General features: G+C 26.9%; 1 protein-coding gene across 1 annotated transcript in view; it reads right to left on the reverse strand.

Moving 5' to 3' along the window:
- The window catches only part of LOC100213960 (ADP-ribosylation factor-like protein 8B-A), a 36,278-nt gene extending 12,870 nt beyond the window's left edge, over window positions 1-23,408 (reverse strand). The window contains exons 1-2 of the mRNA XM_065818575.1: window positions 23,179-23,408; window positions 9,107-9,187 (exon numbers count right to left, since the gene is read on the reverse strand). Of these exons, the coding sequence (XP_065674647.1) occupies window positions 9,107-9,187; window positions 23,179-23,301 (204 nt within the window). The 5' untranslated portion in view covers window positions 23,302-23,408. The remainder of the gene's footprint in view (window positions 1-9,106; window positions 9,188-23,178) is intronic.
- Between the last annotated feature and the right edge of the window lie 189 nt (window positions 23,409-23,597).

Consider the following 23,597-nt stretch of genomic DNA (forward strand, 5'->3'; position numbering starts at 1 on the left):
AAAGGAAACAAATACAAAATAGAAAATCTAATTAAAATAAACTAAAAAAAAATTGAAAACTAAAAGAAGAAAAATTTTGTCAAAAAACTAATATGCCTAAATATTTTGCTGTTTTGTTTTATTTTTTTTAGGATTTTTGTTATTTTTCACTACCAAAATTAATACAAGAGGAGGAAAAAAGCAGATAAGAATATAATGAAAATAAAAACATTTTTTAATTTAAAATTTATTAACAATAAATATAGGAAGATGATGTAAAAGTTAAAATAAAATAAGATATATTAGTAACATGTTGGTTAGGTAGAGAGTACATAAGTGGTCCTTAGCCTACGCAAACTTTTACTGTTTAGACTTTTTTTAAAGGTAAGTAAAGGCTTTAAAATATTGTATCTATTAAGTTTACTTTCAATTTTTTGTCAAGTGATACTCTGTAAGATTGTTTTAGATTTTAAAAATTAATTTTCAATATTATTAATTTAATTGCTTTAAATTCTAAATAATTTCATTATTTGAAATTTGATACAACCAGTGCAAATCAAAAGACTTTTGTCAAATGAAATAGCACTTTTGTTGGATTCTCTGAATTGTGCATTTAAATCGAATAGTTTATTTCCTGATAAACTTTTGTTATCCATACTCCAAAAGCTTGTGGGCTAGTACGTTCTTAATTTACTGAACTTTTTTAATGAAACTTTTAGGAGCCTATTTAAGGTGGCTTCACAGGAAATAAAAGGTAAAATCAAAAGAAAAAATAAAAAAAAAATTTGAAAAATATGATTTTTGAGAATTTTAACAATGCTGAAAAAAATGGTATAATTATTTTTTAATAATTTTAATTTTTTAGGCAACTATTTTGCATTTTGCAGGTATGATATAAAGTAGCTTCTTTAGCAACGCCTATAGCAATGGAAAAAAGCAGTATGAAAACTTTTGTTTAACCACTGTTTTGGTATGTGTTCTGCAATAATAAAAGATTTAGTTTAGAGGAAAATGTTCAGTTTTAAAAATAAAACCGTTTTACTTATTGAAATTGTATAATTTCACAATCGTTTGATTACGTACTTCTTGTGACAAAACCATTATACTAACACAAGTTGTGTTGATACAATGTTTACTTAAAATATTTTTTTAGGTTAATAAATTAAATATATAATGGGTAATTATAAGAATACATCAAGATCTAAGAAGAGAAAATTTAGTGGTAATAAGCACACCATATGTATTAAAGATATGAATGTAACTGGTAACTTGTCTGAAAATGTTTCATGTATCAGTTCTAAAAAGTTAAAGTTTGATGTCGAAGATACAAATAATGCCAACACAAATGTTTATTTTCTTCTTGTTAATTTTATTTTTCTCAAACAGTTATTTGATTTGGTTAGTGCGTGTCCTGATTGTAAAAGTAAAGTTAACATCACAGATGATTATTCTAGCAGAATGGGTTTCTCCCATAAATTTATTTTAACATGTACAAATGCTCAATGTTCTTTTACATACAGTAATTTTACTTCAAACATGGTTAAAAATGATAAAAAATAGTAGAAACATGTTTGATGTTAACCTGAAAATGGTAATTGGATTCCATAAAATTGGAAGAGGACACTAACCAATGGTTAATTTTTCATGACTTATGAACATGTCATGTTTAACTGTAAATGCATTTGACAATATAAGTAAAACTATTAAAGAAGCGTACAAAGTTGCTTCAGAACAACCAATGAATGAGGCTGCTCTTAATGCTAAGCAAGAGTCAAAAGAAAAACTTAACGCTGAAGAAGCACTTGTCCAAGTTGCTATCGATGGTTCTTGGCAAACACGAGGCCACTCTTTATTAAATGGCGTTGTTACAGCCATATGTGGAAGAAAATGTTACACAAGTACTGAGTAAATATTGTAGAGGTTTCAAATTTGGGCAAATAATAAAGGTTCTGCAGCTTATGAAACATGGAAAGCAAAGCACAAATGCAGTCTTAATCATACTAGGTCCTAAGGAGCCATGGAGAGTGCTGGTGCAGTTGATATATTCTCTCAGTCTCTCTTGCAATATGGTTTAATTTACAAATACTGTCTAGGAGATGGTGATTCTTCTTATTTTAATAATGTTGTTGCAAGCAAGCCATATGATGTTTTTAGTATTACACCTGAAAAATTAGAATGTGTTTGGTATTGCTATCAGGCAAATAGCTTCAAAAAAAATTTAACTGATGAACAGAAAGTGTACCAAATGAAAAAAAACATAAAAGCTGTTTTGCGCCATTACACAAATTTTGAAGACAAATCACATTGACATATTTTTTGTCCAATTGATCCAGATAGCTGGTGCAAGTGGAAAAAAAGTAAAAATGCAGATGCAGATGAAAACTATTCTCCTTAATTAAACTTGCCTGAATGGATTTATGAAATTATCAAGAAAGACTTTGATGAATTGAGTAATGACAGTTTATTGAAAAAATGTCCTTATGGGCAAAGTCAAAATTGTAATGAAGGATTAAATAATATCATCTGGTTCTGATGTCCTAAAAATGTTTATGTCAAGACAGATGTTCTTGAAATGGCAGTAAACTCAGCAGTTCTTTCTTTTAATGAAGGTTAATCATGGTATCATCAAGGTATCATCAATCGAAGGTTCATCAAGGTATTTATTGTGTATTTTAAATCTTATCATTATTATTGTTACATTTAAATCTTTGGAAAAAATACGATAACCAGTTCAGTAAAAAAAGACCAAAAGCGATTACAGAGAAGCAGATACATTTGGTGAAAAAAGGACAACCAAAAAAATAAAAAAGAAGAAAAGACTTGAGAGGAATTAGGAAAGGTTGGATTGATAAAGATCAAGAACAATTATCAAAAAATAGCTACAAAGAGATGTTTTTAAAACTTTTTTTACTTATTTGCCTTATATCTAAAAATGAAGATTTTAACATAATTTATAAACTCAAAACACGATATCTCAACATTAAAAAATGCTTAGACCTTCAAATTTTCCCCAATTGTCCAATACATATATATATGTAGAAGATGAACTAGAATCTTGATAATTAAATGAATATTTATTGATTGCTAAGTCTTTTTTGAACCTTACCTCCTAAAAATTAGTCAATTTTCAGTTTTTAGGGACTTAAAAGAAATATTTTTGTTTTTATATATTGATCTTAGTTCATCCTCTACCTCATATATCAGATAATAATATTGCAAAGTAGCAAGTTGTTTTAATTAGCCATTCTGATTTAATCATGTTTTGAAAAATAAATAAAAATATGCTTTTTTTATACGTTTTTATCAATAAACATTTTTATTTTACTATTATTTTTATTAAATTGAATTTATAAAACTGATTTTAGAATTGATTTAAGTTACTTTACTAAAAAAAAAACATTTCCTGTGAAGCCACCTTATAATATTTTTTTAAGTTTTTAAATTCATTTTTTCTAACAGAGCAATTGCTTTATTCATTATCTCTAGTAATTTGTATTCATTATCTCTAGTAATTTGTATTCATTATCTCTAGTAATTTGTATTCATTATCTCTAGTAATTTGTATTAACGTTGAAAAATGGGCAATATAATAGAAACAATTTCGGAATCAAATATTGTAAATACATTTACAACATTCGATGCCTGGTACTTTTATTTAATTTCTTCCGTCATTACAAAATTTATTAATCAAATAATATATTTTAAAAATAAATAACTACTTATTTTCTGATTTTGCTTCGCTCAAATCAATCTATTTGACCCTTAAAATATTCTGATAAAATTTCAACATGTTCTAAAAAGATTTATCAAGATATCTTTTCTCAAAGATAAAAATGAAACAAATTCAATTCACAAACTTTACATATTGGTTTTACATTTTAAAATGAAATTCTAATTTTTTTAATGTTAAACTACAACAAATTTTATTTTTTTGATAAGGTTTGGTTAAATAATAGGCTTTTAGTTTGATGCAAAACATTTTTAGACTTTAAATTTTAGACCATAATGTTCTATTACAATATTGAAATTATGGTTGATAAGGTAAATAATTTGAATAGGGACAAATTTATTGAAAAAAATTGTAAAAAAATATATATAAAAGAATATATTTTTTAAAAGTACCGAAATTTTTCTTTAAAAATGAATAAATAATTGTTTTTTGATACTTTTCAAAAATTTTGGATAACGCCCACCTTAAGTGATTTGATATGGAATGACCCAGCAGTGATAAAACAACAACAACAACAGCCATATAAATTACAATTTATAAATTTTCAAGAAGGAACCTTCTCACATATCAAGTTTATATCTTATTCACAAATCTTGAAAATTGCTCTTTTTGCAGCCAGGAACATTTTAACATATGGCAAGACAGAATGCTGGCAGCAAAAGTTAAAAATCCATTTATGACAAAGTTAAAAATCTGTTAATGACAAAGTTCCACTAGAAGTTATAGCAAGACAGAATCCTAGCAGCAAATACACACATATAAGGAAGTGTCAGCATTGAAAAATAATTCTAAAAAAAAAAATATTTAAGTTTTCACTAGCTAAGCAAGATCAATTAAAAGAGAAGAATAAAACTCTGCAAATTTTCTGCAGCTGTTGAAAATAATCACCTCCTAATTAATCATAGATTAATTAGAATGCTTGCATTTGGGGATAAAAACAGACAAGAAGAATTTCCTTAGCACCTCGAAAAATCATCAAAAAGTCTTAAATTTGGAAAGACAATGAGGTAAAAATAAAGATTGGTAATCAACCTGTTAATACTTTAAGCCGAAAAGAATAAATGCAAATTATGAACAAAAGACATGCACAAAAAAGTCTTTTCAATTGTACAAAATCCAAAGTTATAAATTCTACATTCTACAATTTTTGCAATATGATAAATTGACTGTTTTATTAAAACAGTGTTCACGGTTTTAATAAATTAAGAATTTAATGACCAGAATTATTTCAGGATATTGCAATTCGCGATCAAAATGTTTCAAGGTATTCTTTCAGAAACTATACCTATAAACTAAAGAATACCTTGAAACATTTTTAATGAGATAGTGGTAATCAAGACTCGAATAAAGTGATCACGAATTGCAATATCCTGAAATAATTCTGGTCATTAAATTCTTAGTTTATTAAAAACTGTGAACACTATTTTAATGAAACAGTCAGTTTATCATATTGCAAAAATTGATGAAAAACAAAACAATAAATTTACTACTGCAAAAATAATAACAGTCAAAATTTACATATTTTTAAGGACTATAAATAAATAAAAAAGTTATACAAAAAATAATTATTACTAAAGGTCTGGAATATTTGCACGGTAATTTAAAAATCAACTAATAAAAAATTATGCTAATGCTATTTGTCCATTGTATGAAATATTAATATTGATTTTTGTTTAGGGGAAAGTTTAAGGAATTATTTATTTAAAAATTTAGATGTTTTAAATTAGAAACTAATTAATTAATAATAAAAATAATAATAAAAAAGATATATTTTAAAATAAATCATTAGAGTTTTTTGTTTTGTTTTAAAACAAATATAAATGTTTAAATTAGTCTTTAAATATTTACAAACTTTTGTCTTAAATTTTGTATACATGTCTGCAATAGAGTTATGAGCATTTATTTCATAAGAAAATATTGAATAAGATTTAAATAAAATATTAATTATTTAATAATAAAAATGACAATAAAAAATATATATTTTCAAATAAATATTAGAGTTTTTTTTTTTTAAATAACTATAAAAAGTTTAAATAAGTTTTTATATATTTTTAAACTCCTCAGTCTTTTTATTTTTTATACATATCTGCAAAAAGAGTTACGAGCATTTAATTTATAAAAAAATATTGAACAAGATTTAAAAATATTGAATAACTTATTTAAAATATTTGATCACCACTAAATTCCTTTAGTTTGTTGTGATAAGCAGTTGTTTTTTAATAATTATATCGTACTTTATTGTGCTTTATTTTTCTAGTTTTATCTGATGTTTTATAAAATGAATTAAAATATTAAAGTTTAAATCATAATCTTTAACAATAATAATAATAGTAATAATATAGTTTAACAATAAGATTTTATATCATTATTCAAGATCAATATAAATATTTCTTATTAAAAAAACAGCTATTGAATTTAGTGATCAATACAGAGTTTTACGGTTTTTAAAAAACTAAAAATTTAAAGACCGGAAATATTTCCAGATACAGCAATTCGCAATCACTTAATTCGAGCTCTGGTGGTAGTAGTAGATAATGCTTCAACAACAAGTAATCAATAAACACTACTACTTGGGATTATCATGGCAAATGCAGGAGTCTTAAAAAAAAACAATCTTTTTTAAAATCTTGTGTCAATCTTATGCAGTAATGGTGTAATGTTAAAGTGATTCCTTTTATGAGTTTGTACCCAACATGTCCCTAGTAGCACAGTGCTCAACTTGTTTCTCCATGCTGCATCCTTGTTTGCCAAGTATTTTGAAGTTAAAAGGTTGAAAGAGTTACCTCTTTCAACAACAATGAAAAAAATTGTTAGACTCTTCAACTGCAGTGGCCCCCACAATCTTGTGGAGATAAACAAAAACTTTAAGTAAATCAACTATTGAACCAAAAAGGTATATTATACCTTTCTCATCTCAATATGCAGTTCTTTACTGTATAGAAATTTTTTTTGCAAACACTGAAAAGAAACTTACTGTTATTATTAGAAAGATTCTTGGAACTAAAAAATTAAAATCAGGAGCTGTTTTTTCATAAGCATTGCTTCTGATATAAAGATTAAATATTAAGTTTGCTATTTTATAATTCAAATCAAGTTTATTCTGTTTTTGCTTTAATATAAGTTAGCAGTTAAAGTAAATAAAGTGTATTCAAGGTAAATATTTAAAAATAAAAATAAATTTTTAAAGCAATATACAATTTATATTTAATTATTTTTTAACAACTTTTTTGAAGTTTTTTAGATACAAAAACTTTTTCTTATTCTAATATCAACGCATTCCTATATGAAGAAAACAAAAATTGAAATTAATTGCAATAAATTGTTAGGATTTATTATAATTAATTTCATATAACATATATTATAGAGGAAAGCATAAATTATACATTACAACTGCTAACTAAAAACTCCTCATTTGAGTATACTCCTATTGTAATATAAATTTGAGTATACTATTATCCTATTGTAATATAAACTTGAGTATACTATTATCCTATTGCACAATGGGCCAGGTGGTGACAAAAGTAAAAAAAATACATTTTCAAAAATTACATTATTATATATCATTTTATAGCTTAACATTCAGCTTTTATAAAATGTATCTATTTTTGTATAATTATCATGACGCTTCTTAGCTGTAGAATAAAAAGCGTTTTTTTTTTTAAATTTGAAAATATTTTTTGTTACTAATAAGCATGGAACAGATGTTAATTTTAAAATCTTCCTTTTTATTGCATAATTTAATAAAATCAAGTACAAGTATGACGGCGTATTATAATAATTTTTTTAGTCAAAATTTCACTTATATAGTCGAATGCTTTTACAGTCCAAAGCGGTACAGTATTTAAGACTTGAAATACATAGTTCAATATGTATATTATCAATATAAATTTCGTTTATAATCTGTGGTTGTCCACCTGGTCTCTAGTAATGATTTTTACAAGTTAAATGATGTATCCAATTTTATGTGGCAAAAACATTATATGAATTTTATTCTTAATGGTTATGCAATAATTGGGTCTCAGCAAGACTAGATGTGTTACAAACTTGTTTTATTATTAACACATCTTAAAATACCTTTTTATAAGATTTTGTAAATGAAATTCAAGAAAACTTGAACTTAGCTAATCCTAATATTTTGGATACAGTTGTAAATGGCATAAACTTAACTAAACAAATAATAACCTGTCTAATTTCATAAAGCATTTTGGACAAAGGTATATATGCAGAAACTTTAAAACTCGTTTTGAATAGAATAACAACAATGACTACAAAATGAACTAATATCAGTTTAATTTGTAAATGATAAGAAAATTCTATTAACTGGTTCATTGATAATGAAAACTCTGGTCTTATCCAACTGTAGTATCTGGTAGGCCCCAGGTGAATTTTGATATTTTAAGTAGTAAAACAAAGAAAAGAACATTGACGCCATTAGTTGCATCATATTCATCTTAGGAACCATTGTTTTCATCAGTTTGTAGTTTGCGCCAAGATGGTCCAGAAAAAGAAGCTAAAGCTGTTTTAAAATTATCAGAATATATGAGTTTTGGTTCGAAAAATAATTTTAAATCAAAATTTTTATATTATTATATACACGAAAAAAGGTTAAACCTTTAGTTATCTGTTTATATGGATCATGTATTAGTTTCATAAAATATATAGTAGAGCCCTGGAACTGCATAAAAATACTTAAAACTAGTAATTGGGAATGTGTTAAAATTTCTAAATGCATAAAATAATTTTTAATCAGTCTGCCAAATTAATATTAGTCTAGTTTACAACATTGATGTTTTTAGAAAAGTTACTTAAGCAAGTAACTATGCAAAATAAACCTTTGCTAGGCATTTCAGGTGTCACTATCAACCAAATAAAAAATCAATAGTACCACTACATTTTTAGTATAAAAATACTCAATGTGGTAATTATGGGAGTAATCTAATAAAGTTATTACTTTTTCCAGCTTTATTTTTTCCATTTATATTTGTTTAGGTTAATAAAATATGTGGTTGCTAAGCAATTTAGGTATCCATAAATTGAAACTAATGTCACCATTAAAACTGCAATCCTCAAACTAGTTAACAGTACAAAAATGGTTCTTAAGTATTTTTTATATGACGAGTTATTAGTTGTTTTGTCCAGAAAAAGTGAATTCTGGCCCACTGTGTATTGTAATATAAATTTGAGTATACTATTATATTTTTGTAATATAAATTTGATTATACTATTATCCTATTGTAATATAATTGTGGTATTCTCATAAATGCAATACATGTTAAGGTCTCTAGTATATAATAAAATCCAGTCAAACCATTTAAATATTATTCTGTTTTTTATTCTTATTTTCTAGTAATTTTTTGTTTTCTTTTTATAGTCTCTGCATCTCGAAAAAAACTATACCTTAATAGTTACATTTCCTTTTGTAACTTTTCTCATGTTAAAGCCAACAGTTGGAATCATATCTTCACAAAATTGACCAGACTAAATATAAAAATTTGAAAAAAAAATACAGTTGAAATCACATATTAAAGAAATTGCATTGTATTTAATAACTTCTATAATAACTTTTAAACTAAACAGTTTAGTGATAAGCCTTATTTATATATATAAAAACATGATATTTATAAAGTAATACAATAACAAAAATAATTTTCTAAATTAAAAAAAATTAAAAATCATTAGTTAAAAAATAGTAAACTTAATAATTAATATTAATAATATACTTTAATAATAAGATAAAAGTATATATATATATATATACATACATACATACATACATACATACATACATACATACATACATACATACATACATACATATATACACACACACATAAACACAAGCTTTTTGAGAAAGGCACGCGGTTGCCCACTATTGTGGCCTTCTCGGCCTTGGGGAGGTGAATTAACATAAAAAACTAAAATAAGCTTTCAATTTTACAAATGCTTTTTAACACTTTTAAATAAAGTAACAAATCACTGATAAACACTTTTAAATAAAGTAACAAATCGCTGATAATTTTTGTTTAAAGTATCAATAAAAGTTGTATATAATTTTTTTAATTTATATTATATGAATTATATAAGGATGCATTGTTTTTTGCACAAATCAGTATCAGCATCAGCCTGTTTTTATTAATTTACCAATTTTCCAACTGGTGGCATTTTAATATTTTTATAGAAGACATAACAAGATAGAATTGTCAATATTTTATATTTGAAAGAATTTTTAAACTGAAGTGTGCTTTGATCCCATTTGGTTGTGATAATGATAACTCTTAACAAAAGTCACTGGAAAACAATGAATGGATTATTTTAGAAAAAATACTATGATTTTTAAAAATATTTAATGATATAACAAATATATTAAGTGAGCGTGAAACAATTGGATCTGCTATCCAACTGTACAAGTTATAAAAACCATGCTGATTCAAGTTGAAAAGTCTCCCTTGCTTTTAGGATTAGGGACAACTGTAAAAGAATGTAAAAAATCAGTAAATGAAAGATTTGAAAAATATCTCAATGACAAAAATCTCATTTTTGCCACATTTTTAGATCCAAGGTATAAAAACAAAAAAAAGTATTTACCATGCCTCCATCTTCTGTTGAAAGTGAAGGTTGTGGGTTGTGGAGGACAAATTTATTCTCCATAATGAGTTGGCTCGAGAAACAGGAGAAATGCTTATGTTTTTTCATTACAATATTTGTATACACAATTTTAAAAAATAAACATTGTTACAACTGCTATTGATGCTTATTTTAGCATCTTAAAGTTATTATTTTTTTGGTATTTGATTTTAAAGTCTTTTATTTTATTTTATTTTGAGAAAATGTATATACTTATAAAGGTTTTTTATAAAGAATTTAAAATTCTTTATAAAAATCCTAATACCATTTTCTTTTTAAAATTGAAATAAAAAGCGTTCCTCTGAAATTGTATTTATTTTTTGAAAGTTTTCATAGTTAAAAAAACTAAATAATGTATTTTAACTGAGTGTTTCTAATATCTTTTAAAATAAGGGTTTGGCTTTGATTTGGGTCTATGTATTTGTTTACCAGTTCTGATTCCGTAAAAAATTTACATAATTTAAAATTATATGATTTTATATTTGCAAACATTTTAACAATTAGTTAATCCATTGGTATCGACATCAATATCAGCCTTTTCCTATTCATCAGCATCGGCCACAAATGTGCAATCGCTACATCACTAATAAGTATGCATTTCAATACACTCAAAAAGATAAAAAAATTTGTTAAAAATAAGTGACAAATGTTTTTGAGCCGTTAAAATTAAATAACTTTACTAATGTTGTTTTATTATTGAAATGCTTTTAAAATTACTGCTAATGATTTTTTCAATATAATGTATTAATGAATATTACAGGCTTTGTTTTAAATCAAAAAATGCTTAATGCAATAGCTTAATGTGAAATTGATGTCATAAAATTCTCTTTATTTTTTTATTTTTTAAAGACGTTAACTTTTTTTAATTACTGCAATAGTATTAATTACCGAGAAACAAGTTAAATGTTATTTAACAGCTTTTTTATTATTACTTTAAGGGAATGCTTATTTTATCTTTTTTTTTTTTAATTTAAGTAATTAAATTTGATATTACATTTAAAAAAAATGTTTCATATTAACAAATTTCCCACTTTTTTGACTTTTGACTTTTTAGTTTTTAAAAACACTTTTTTAACAAGTTGATTTTAAAGAATTAAACACAATTAATTGATTTTAAAATGCTTACATAAAAGACAAATCAATGATGTAATTTATTTGAGTTAAATTACATAACTTAAGTTTTCGCGCTGATGTTTTCCGCTTTCAAGACATTATTGTTGTTACTTACCCTCATAAAATCCATTTGTTGTTAAAAGCCATGTTAATAAAATTAATCATAGAAATAGTTTAATTTATTATATAAAATAAATACTTATATAAATAAAATAAAATTATATATAACATTCTTTGATAATTTAAATGAAACGTGTTTATTTAAACAAACTTTAAATAATTAGTGACTTTATTTAAAAATGTTACACATACAAAAATATTATAAAAAAGTTTTGTGCTTATTTCAAATGTAATTCCTAATAAATCAATTCTAAATTAATAATTGTAATTTAAAATTGTTTTTTCTTAGAGTTTTAGTTTTCTCAATTTAGTTAGTTTTTTTGTTTTACTCTTTTGTTAGGGTTTTTTTGTTGTTGTTAATTTTTTTGTTTGTTTTGTTAATCTTCTCTTTAAAGCTAAGATTACAAATAAACTGAAAAAGTGAATTAATTAGTTTAAACAAAACACCACGTTTGTTGAAACTTGGAAGATCCTGTATTCAGAAAACGCCACTAATGAGAATGAGTACTAACTACGTTGGTTGCCAAACTGTCATTCCTAACAGGCAAAGATTTTTTGGTTAACCAAATAGTTGGTTAACCATAAATTGATGGGAACTGTTATCTGGTTTTTTAAACGGATACTAAACAAATACACTAGTGGCCATATGATCGTTTGCCTTCGTGACCAAGCCTATATTCTGCTAATCTTATTTATTTAGCTGAGGCCAGAGTTGTAAAAAGCTCCATATTTAGCCAGGGCCCTGTTCACTTATTAAGATGAAGAAATACAAAGGAGCACCTACATCATTATGATTGCCATGCTACTGGTAACATGTAATCCCGCCTCATTTCTTGCTGCCATACAGGAGAAGTACTGTCTCTGTCTCATTTCTACTATCTCACCTGTCTCATTTTCTGCTAGCAAAGACTAGGAGAAGTTAACTCTAATTTAAATAATTTGCTTTATGGCGTTTTATATACTTTTAGAACTAATAGAAAACTTACCTCTTATAAGTTTTGCAACAAATAAAAAATTAAATTATTTCTCAACTTTCAATTAAAAGATTGAACTGAACTTTATGCAGTGCATTATTGAAATGTTCAAATTCTAAAAATATTAACAGCTGTGGTCAAATTGTTAAAACAAAATTATTATTTGCGTGGTCATATAATGACATCTGACCACACAGAAGACCAACTAGGCAAAGACTTTAGGTGTAAGCAGAATAGTTTTGTTGACCAGCCTCGAACCCCTTCTTCATTTATTAGGTTGACATAGATGTAAACCTGTATTACATTTTTTCCTGCCTAGGATGATGAATGCTGGATCTTCTTGACTCTACTCATAGACTTTGGCTTGTGCTCATTTGATAGTTCCTATGCAATTCTTTCTGTTATTTCCTGATGAGGGTACAGCTGTAAAACTCAGTTTAATAGTTCTGAGGTTGGTTGGTAGTAAGGTTTACTGAACACTGTGGTAGCTGAGAGGCTGATTCCATTAAATGCTGTAAAGTATCAGTGTATCAAAAGTACCATGTTGCGCATGGATGGTCTCCTTATTACTGGTGTAAATTGTTGAGGCCACATAAGGAGCCCTCTTCACAACTTTGGGTCAAATAACAAATGAGAAAACTCCATAGCTTATTGCTTGTTGATGCTGCACTTTATCTATGAATGAGGCAAGTCCTTATTAAACTTAAATCAATCTCAAAATAAACCAAAAATTACATCTTCACTAGATCCCCTTTCCCTTTGTTTTTTATTGTTCTCCTACTTCCCAAGACTGCACTCTTCTAGATGTAATTTCTAACCCTAACCTAATATTGTTGTTGTTGGCGACTTTATAGATCATCACACTGAATGGCTTGGCTCTAACACCACCGACCCTTGCTGGTAGTCAGGTTTCCTGAACTCTGTGGTAGCTTTCAGAGAGGCTGATTCCATCAACTGCTGTAAAATATCAGAGTACTAACAGTGCCATGCCGCGCATTGATGGTGTCCTTGTTTGTACTTATGGTGTGCATTGTTGAGGCCATATTTGAAGCCATTTGTTATGGCTTAAGGTTTATTAATAGTAATGAGGCAATTGTTTGGACTATTAAATATACTGAGTACTATCTGTGCTAAAAAAAAAGACTAGAGTACCAAAAACTATAAAACAAAAAAAATCATCATCATCACCAAGTTCTCTAAATCTATCATTCACTAATATTCGTGATCTTCGAAGTAATTTTTTTTCTGTTGAGCCTTAATTCACCAGAGCAAAATTCACCACACCTACTTGCTTTTTGTGAAACTAATTGAGTTCAGCTGTCTCATCTTGTAATTTTAGTGTTGATGGTTAACTTCCTTTAATTCATAAAGACTCAATAGTAACTGCCTGGCCTGGGCATCTACATTCACCTATTTGTCAGGAAACTAGATTTGAATCCACAGACTATTCTTTTATGTGCTTTTGTTTAGCACTACTTTACTCTATTGCCTTTCTCTTTGTTCTATATCGCACTCCTTCATCTCCAGACTGCACACTTTTCGATTCTGTTTCTGATCAAATTGACCTTTCTCTTTATCCTTCAGCCAATATTGTTGTTGTTGGCGACTTCAATGCTCATCACACTGAATGACTTGGCTCTAGTGTCAGTGACTCTGCAGGAGTTAAGACAACATACCTATTATAGTCTTGCAGAAGTGTTCTCCGGAGCCGTTGTCTAAACTTTCAAAACTATTTAACAAGTGCTTATCAGTCTTGTTTTCCAGCCTGCTAGAAAGCGGCATCTGATATCCTCATTTTTGAATATTTTGGAGAGCAATCTGCCTTGTCTAACTACTCCCTAACTAACTACAACATCTCCCATTTGCCTTCTTCCAATCACAGGCCTTGTTAAGAAGCGTTACGCAGCTCGCATTTTGCTTGCGAAAAGGCGATTTGCCTACTCGTTCAGCAGTTTAGCGCTACGCAAAAACTTTTATCTTTTAGAATATTTAAATTATCTTTTGATTGTCGTTAACGTAACGTTTATTCAGAAGAAATAAAGTCGTAAGTAAAAGCATTTAACCGCAATTGTAAACTAATAGATTTTTTGTTAAAGAAACAGTTTGTTTAATAATTTTTTGTTGTTGTTGTTAAAAAGTAGTTAAAAAAAAAATAAAGTGTTTTAAGTTTTATCTTATGGAATTAAACATATAAATTCCTTTTGAATATAAAAATTATTTTTGGTCATAATAGTTAAAAAAATGCACGATTTATTTTGATGTAAATATTTTAATAATAAGATATTTTGTTTATTGTTAATTCAATAACGTAAAGTTTTAATGACGTTCGTTTAATTTATGAAAATAAATTATGATCGTGAATATGTTATCGGTAACTGATAAATAAGAAAAAAAAACTCTTTATTGTTTAAAAACATTATTAAAAAAAGTTCACAAATTAAATAAGAAAAAATTTATTAACAGTTAATAAAATAACCAAAAACCAACTGTAAAATCATAAGAAAATAAACAAACATTATTTTACGTTTCATGAAAAAAATATTTTTTTCAAAATAAAATTTAGTTCATATTTGAAAAAAATAATAAAAATGATTTTTTAACTAAGAACTGAGATTTTATTTGTATCTTTTGTTATAGTGAGAAAAAAACAAACTGTATGATTTCTAACGCATTAATAAAATAACTTTAATTACGATGCGGTACTTGAAAAGACGCTAGTGACGCAATATAACTACTAACAATGCAAAATATATTTGCTGAGTTGAGTTAGTTAAAAATGCGTTTTTGCTACGCAGCGAAATCTCGTAACAAGGCCTGCAATCATAAGCAAGGTTTTTGATTCTTTAATTAACAAACACTTCATCTAGCATCTAGAATCTAACAACTTACTTACTTTTCTACAATATGGGTTTCGATTTTCTTGTTCTACTGCTGATTTTTTAACGGTAATAACTGATAGGTTTTATTGTGCATTAAATAGATGTGGAGAGGCTAAGGCTATTGCTCTCAATATTTCTAAAGCTTTTGGTAAAGTTTGGCATATTGGTCTTCTCCATAAGCACTCCTTTTATTGTGTATGTGGTAACATCTTTAAGATTATTTAATCCTTCCTTACTTGTAGAATAAAAGTTGTACTCGAGACAGCACTCTTCTTCATACCCTATAACTTTAGGAGTTTCTCAAGATTCTTCTTGTCTTGATAAGAAGCCAACACTCTCTGATTGCTTGGAGGGGGCATTTGCGCTTGAAAAAGATCTCACCTCTACTACAGCATGGAGCTCTCAATGGCTATTGAACTTAAACTTAAATAAAACTCAATTTTTCAGCTATTTGTTATCTCAATAATCTAGATCTTCCTATATTTATGAACAGTAATGTACTTGATGAGTCATCTACCCTTCATTTTCTAGAACTAACTCTTACTTCCAATCTTTCTTGGAAGCCATATATCAAATCTATTGCAAAAATAACATGTGCATCTCTTTATCATATTTGCCTTTTTCTTTTTCAGTATTCTTTTTCAGTATTATTTTCTTTATCTCTATAAATCTTAAATCCGTCCTAGTATGGAATACTGTTGCCATATCTGGGGCAGATCTTCCAATAATGCCCTTTCTTACTTAGATAATATGCAAAAACGCATTGTAAACATAGTTGGACCTGCTCTTTCAGCCAACCTCTAACCACTATCACACTGTCGTTATGTTGCTTCTCTTTCTCTTTTCTATAAATACTATAATGGACACTGCTCTAAAGAGCTAGCGTCTCTTGTACCATCTACTAAAATTCATTCTTGTGTTACTTGTCATTCAAGAAAGTCTCATCCTTTTACTGTGACTGTTCCTAAGTGTTCCAAAAATCTGGGTTTTTTCTTCGAACATCAGTTTTTTGTAATTCGCTTCCTTCATCTTGTTTTCCTCATCTATATAATTTGCAATTAAGTCATCTGTCATCAATCATTATCTTGCTTTATAAACTTCATCTTTTCTCTTCCAGTAACTTCCAACTCAAATAGTAATTGCTTGCTGCCTTGTTGGAAGTAAAGATGTTCCAAAAAAAAAGTCAAGTCTCATTCTACTCCACGGTTTTCACCATCTTGTGCAGCTGCTATATCTAATCAAAATCTTTTTCAAAAAAACAACTTGGCTATTAACACTTATTTATTATTGCAAGAAATCAATGTAAAAACATGCTCTCTGATGTCTCCATTATTCTCAGTTCAACAAATCTTATTTCAGAAGTTAGGCTCCAGAGACTTTTGGAAAATCTTTAACAGCATCATTAACAAAGATAGGTTTAACATTTTATCTCTTATTCATCAAACTGATCTTACTACCTCTCCCAAGGATAAGGCAGAACTACTTGTAAAAAGTTTTTCTTCTAATTCGACTCTTGAATCTTATGGTCATACTATTCCTTCCATTCCAGTTAAACAGGTTAACCCTGTTAGACATTCAAATCACTCCAGGTTTCTTTGCTAAAGTTATTTCTCAATTAAACTCTTCAACAGCTTGTGGTCCAAACAATATTCCTGTCATAGTTTTACAAAAGTGTTCTTCAGAACTCTCTTCATTTTTCTTTAAACTATTTAATAAATGCTACACTATATCTTGTTTTCCTACCTGCTGGAAAATGGCATCTGTGGTTTCATATTTTCTCTGGAGATCATTCTGACGCCTCAAACTATCGCCCAATCAGTTCTACCAGTTATTAGCGAGGTCTTTGAGTCTTTGATCAACAAACACCCCATCTTGAGTTAAATAACTTACTGTCAGACAATTAATATAGTTTTTGATTCTCTCACTCTATGGCTGACTAGTTAACTACTGTGACTGAAAGATTTTATTGTGCATTAGATGCAGACAGAGAGGCTAGGGCTATTGCTCTTGACATATCTAAAGCTTTTGACAGAGTTTGGCATGCTGGTCTTCTGCATAGGCTTGCTTCTTATTTAAGAAAATTTTTGAGATTATCAAATTATTTCTTTCTAACCGCTTTATTAAAGTCATCCTCCAAGACCAATAAGCTACTTCATTTCCAGTAACTTCTGGGGTACTTCAAGGTTCTATTCTTGGTCTTATTTGTTCCTTATCTATATTAATGATTTTCCCAACAACCTTACATCTAAAGTAGCTACCTTTCAATGAACACCTAAAGAAGCTCTTTCTGCTGATGACTCATTATACTCCTGTATTGTCAATACAGGAGTATAATAGGTCATTAGCAGAAAAAGCTTATTTAGGTGTTCATTGAAAGGGTCAAATATATGGTTTTCATGAGAGGTCAGTAATAAACAATAATCCAAGAAGATGTAAAGAAGATGACTCAGTGAGAGGGTTGGCATTCATTAACAGGCCTTGTTACAAGATATATTTCGCTATATATAAATATTTCGCTGCGTAACGAAAATGCATTACGCATTCCAAAGTAACTCAACTCAGCAAATATATTTTGTATTGTTAAAAGTTATATTGTGTCACTAGCGTCTTTTCAAGTACCGCATTGCAATTAAAGTTATTTTATTAACATGTTAAAAATCATACAAACAGTTTTTTTTTCTCACTACAACAAAAGTTACAAATAAAATCTAAGTTCCTATTTGAAAAATAATTTTTATTATTTTTTACAAATAAGAACTAAATTTTATATTGAAAAAAATATTTTTTTCATAAAACGTAACATAATATTTTCTTATAATTTTACAGCTAGTTTTAGGTTATTTTATTAACTGTTAATAAATTTTTTCTTATTTGTTTTGTGAACTCTTTTTAATAATGTTTTTAAACAATAGAGTTTTTTTTTCATTATTTATCAGTTACCGAAAACATATTCGTGATCATAATTTATTTTCATAAATTAAACGAACGTCATTAAAACTTTACGTTATTGAATTAACAATAAACAAAATATCTTATTAATGAAATATTTACATCAAAGTAAATCGTACATTTTTTAAAATATTATGAAAAAAAATAATTTTTATATTTAAAAGGAATTTATATATTTAATTCCTTAAGATAAAACTTAAAAGTTTATTTTTTTTAACTAATTTTTAACAACAACAAAAAAATTATTAAACAAGCTGTTTCTTTAACAAAAAATCTATTAGTTTACAATTGCGGTTAAATGCTTTTACTTACAACTTTATTTATTCTGAATAAATGCCACATAAACGATATCAAAAGATTTAAATATTCTAAAAGATAAAAGTTTTTGTGGACCGCAAAACTTCTGAATGCATAGGCAAATCGCCTTTTCGCAGGCAAAATGCGAGCTGCGTAATGCTTCTTAACAAGGCCTCGGAATTAGGAAAAATGAGGTTAGCAATAATTTACCTTAATCTTATAGCGATCCGCATCAGGTTGGCAAAAAAAAATTACATATAAAGGTTTTACCATAAAACATAGGTCATAATGAGGTCTGCAATTTTTTGCCAACCTCAAACACTTCTAGGTTGGCAGTTAGATCGACATTGCTGATTGCTGACCCTAATTCTGAGGGCTGCAACTTATTACTAAGTTAGTATCTGCTAAGGTTGCTTCTCTTTATCATGCTCACTATTTTCTCATTCCCTTTTATTTTATTTTAAGCAACAAACCTTATCTCTACAATAATAAATCCAACAGCAAACTACTATTTTAATCATATTTGTGAAATTTATTTACAAATAACTGATATGTGTAGCAATCATATTCAGTTTATCTGTGAAATGGGGAGGATTTTGAAAATTTTCAAAATATTGGAAAATTAGTTCGGATATATTAGCCATTGCATCTGTGTTGGACCCGCGTTATAAAATGATCATTCCCTTTTCTACCTCTCTAAACTTCTTATTCCCCCCGGTATGGAATGCTATTGTCATATTTAGGCTTGTTCTTCTAATGACGCTCTTTCTAGCTAAGGTCCAAAAAATTTTCTTTAAATACTATCATGGCGGCTGCTCAAAGGAGCTATCACCTCTAGTTCCACCAACCAAAACCCATTTTCGCTTGACTCTTCATTCAGCATTTTTATTCTTTTACTGTATCTGTCCCGGCATGTACTTAAAAGTTTTATTTGTCTAGTATTTTCTAAGCACTTCAACCCTTTAGAATTCCCATTATTATGTTTTCCTGGCTCAAACAACCAACAACTTTTCAAGTCTTTTGTCAAGCATTTACTTGCTCTTAAACTCTATTCTTTTTTTTTAGTAACCCCCAATTTAATAGTGGTTGCTTGCAGCCTTATTTGGAGTGAATCAGAACTTAAAAAAATAATACAGTTTTTATTTTTGCGATAAGTTACAATTTTTTATTTGTTACTCACCAACTTTTTAAAAAAAAGAAAAATTATTAGTTGCAAAGCTGCAAAAAAAAAAAATTTTAAATTCATTTATATAAATGTTGAAAAAAAAAACAAATTTTATATTTTTTTTCTTGACATTCAGGCAAAAATTTACATTTTAAAAAATTAATTTATATTAAATAATTTTATAGTTAATTAAAATTTTTACTCATTTTGCTGTTATTTATTAGTGGCGGTAGTTTAAAAAAGTTAATTTCCTTACAAAAAAAAGAAAAAGAAAAAAAAAAGAGAACTTTATGTCAAATTAACATTAAGCTAAATAAGCATTTTAATTAAAAACCTGTATCCCTAATAAATGCTATTGCTTACCAAAATTAATAATTAATTTTAAAAATTTAAGAATTTTTGATAAGTCATTTCGATAGGAGAACAAAAATATTGCAGAGATAAATGGCCAAATGTCGCAGAGATAATGGCCAAGGCGATTTATCTCTGTGACATTTTTGTTTTATCTAGGTAGATAAAACTAGAAAAAAAGTTCACATTGTTTACATAAAAGTAAAAAAGATTCAGAGTATATTATAAAGAGATCAATTTCTTTATATATATATATATATTTTATATTTAGAAGAATACCATAAAAATCCTAATTTTGTTTGGCTCTTGCACTCTATAAAAAAAATAATCTTATATTTAGCATTTTTTAAAACTTATAGGAAAGTTATAGGATTGATAAGAAATGCTTTTAAAAACAAACAAAAAAAATGCATAATGTATATAAACTTATAAATATATCAAAGATATATACAGTTATCCTATCATTATAATTAAGTTTCACTTATAAAATCTAAAAAGCAAAGGTACTAATATATTTTACAAATATGTTTTGTGATTTAGTGAAAAATAATACAAATAAAAGTGAATTGCAGATCTTATATGAAAAAATCTATATATTTCGGTGTTTCTAAAAATCCTATAATGACATCATTTTTTATACTGAAACTCTTAAGAATTAAACATGCTTGAATAAATTATAAAGTCAGTATATTCCGTCAAAACAAGTGCATATATTTTAAAGACTTAAAATTCTAACTGAAATGGAAAAGAGAAACTGTCTAATACTACAAAACTAATTTTTTTGGTATAGGTTTATTATTTTGTTTTAATCAAAAAAATTAGTCCCAGACATTTTTTTAAACACTCTCTTTAATATAAACACAACTTCGTTTTGCACTTGGAGATCCCTTTAACTGTCTATTACTTAACTTTTTATCAATTTTTAATGAACTATTTTTAATAACCATTATAAACAATTTATAGATAATACTAGTTGCCATTAATATATTTATGTTCATAAATAAAACTTATGTCATAAAAACTTTTTGTAATATTGAATTAATAAGATTGAGTTATTAATAAACAAAATATCTTAATATTCAATTATTTAAGTCACAAGAATTTTTTAAACAATTATAACAACAAATAAAAAATAGTATTTAAATATTTAATTTATGTCTGATTGTCTGCAAGCATATCATTTTCATAATTATTTAATTTTAATATAATTATTGTAGCCAGATGTAGGCACTTCAACATCTGAGTGCGTAATATCGATAATCGATAAAACGTGGCTAAAGAAAAAATATCTAAGGTTTTATGCCAACAAAATAGTTTGAGATATATGTTGTTCCATTGTTCAACTAATGACTTAAAATATAATTACTTTTTTATTTTTTTTTATTGCAAAAAGTAGAACCACAGCTTTTTTTTAGATATAATTAGATTCAAAAATTAAGGTCATTTTTAACCCAAATATTTTTAAAAGTAACTAGCGCTTTTTTGATGTAATAACAAAAGCAATTATATCATTATATTACCCTAATAGTGTGCATATTTTTGAATAGTAATCGTTGATCACACAAAAAAAACGCTTCCCACCAAAAAGTTACCTTTTAAAAAAAAAAATTTTAACACTTGTTAATTTTCAAGACTCAACTCGTCAATTTTCAAGACGGAAATTTATTTTTTAAAATTGGTTTAAACATTTGAATAGTAACCGGTTTAAACATTTGAATAGTAACTGTTGATCACACAAAAAAAATGCCTCCCACCAAAAAGTCACCTTAAAAAAAAAATTTTAACACTTGTTAATTTTCAAGACTCAACTCGCCAATTTTCAAGACAGAAATTTATTTTTTTTAATTAGTTTTTTATTTTGGAAAACTCTTTTTGCATTACCATTAAATAAAATTTTTTGAAAAAAATACTGTCTCACAGATTTAATATGTCAAAGATGAGTTGTTTCCTAGTCATTAAAATTTCATTCACTATAGTTTTTATTGTTATTCTTAGTTTTGAATAATAACAGTCTTGTTTATTGTTACTTTTGTAAAAGAACGGAAACATTGATGCAATCTTTAAAAACGTTAAATCGCTAAAAACCTTAAAAGTCATACAAAGAAAAATCTTAAACTTTGTGGTTTAAAAGTTGCATAAGTTTTCGACTAATATTAATATAACAATAAGTTTGTTATTTTTTAACTGTTAATGTTTAGCTCCAACATATGGAGTTTGTTTTGTTTTAGGTGGCTCATTATTTGGGATACCACAAGAGCCCTGCATTGTTCCTCAGCTATATTAATGACCTTCATGATAACCTTACCTCTAAAGTGGTGATCATTTAGAAAAGACAAATGATCTTGAATTTTTTCTCCCTTCATTGACAGGTTTAAGCTTGCAGTGAACATAAACAAAATTCAGTAGTTTACTGCTAATAATTATGACAATATTATCATTATTCCTATATATTATTTTTACACTTTTACTGAGTCCTCTGTTTAATGTCTTTTTAAATTGTTAGATCAATCAAAACTCAATCTTGTATGACTTATCAATCAGTTAAGTTTTCAAGTTTTTTTCAATCGTTGTAAATTGTTATAATACTATAACTCCTATTCAACTCCTTATACTATACTCCAAACAAAAACTCTTTATACTTTACTCCAAACTATTTTTTATACAAACTAGTAGTTGTTTATAACCTTGTTGGGAGTGAATTTATTTAAAAGTAAATAAAAAGTATATTAGATTAAGGCTGTAATGACTTTTATATTAAATCAATTATATCAAATCAAAAAACGAATAGCTACAACTCAGCAATTCTAAAATGGATAAAATAAATTCATTCAAATTTCAAATTTCGAAAACTATTCATTAAGTATTTCTGCATATAAATGATATATGTTCATATAATTTACTTAATTAAATTAAAGAAAAAACAACTAAATCTAATCATTTAATAAACGTTCTATTTATGAAAATAATTTTTAAATTATCAAAAACAGACAAACTTACAGCAATAACATTTACAAACGTAGTTTTTCCAGAATACTGTAAACCAACTAGCGTTAGTTCCATTTCTTCCTTCCAGAAAAGACTTTTAATCCAATCAATAAACCTCTGAAATATTCCTGCCATTATAAACTAAATTTAAAAAAAATTGAGAAAGAAGTGTAGAAAACAAAATTGGCAGCGAACACTGATTCGACTTTGTTTTGATTAATTGTCGACTTCAATCCGCTATGCCGTTACCGATCAACACTTCTCCCCCTCCCTTTTCTTTACATTAATTTACCCCAGCGGTAATCATCCCTTGGCAGCGGTATATATCTCAAAATCTGCGAGACACGTTTGTCCCGGTAAAGCTTTTTTAAATGGCTCGGAAGGGTATTTACTTTTATTACTCATTATTATTATTTTTTAATCAAATTTAC

The sequence above is a fragment of the Hydra vulgaris genome, chromosome 14 (assembly GCF_038396675.1).
Source record: "Hydra vulgaris chromosome 14, alternate assembly HydraT2T_AEP".
Lineage (NCBI taxonomy): Eukaryota > Metazoa > Cnidaria > Hydrozoa > Anthoathecata > Hydridae > Hydra > Hydra vulgaris.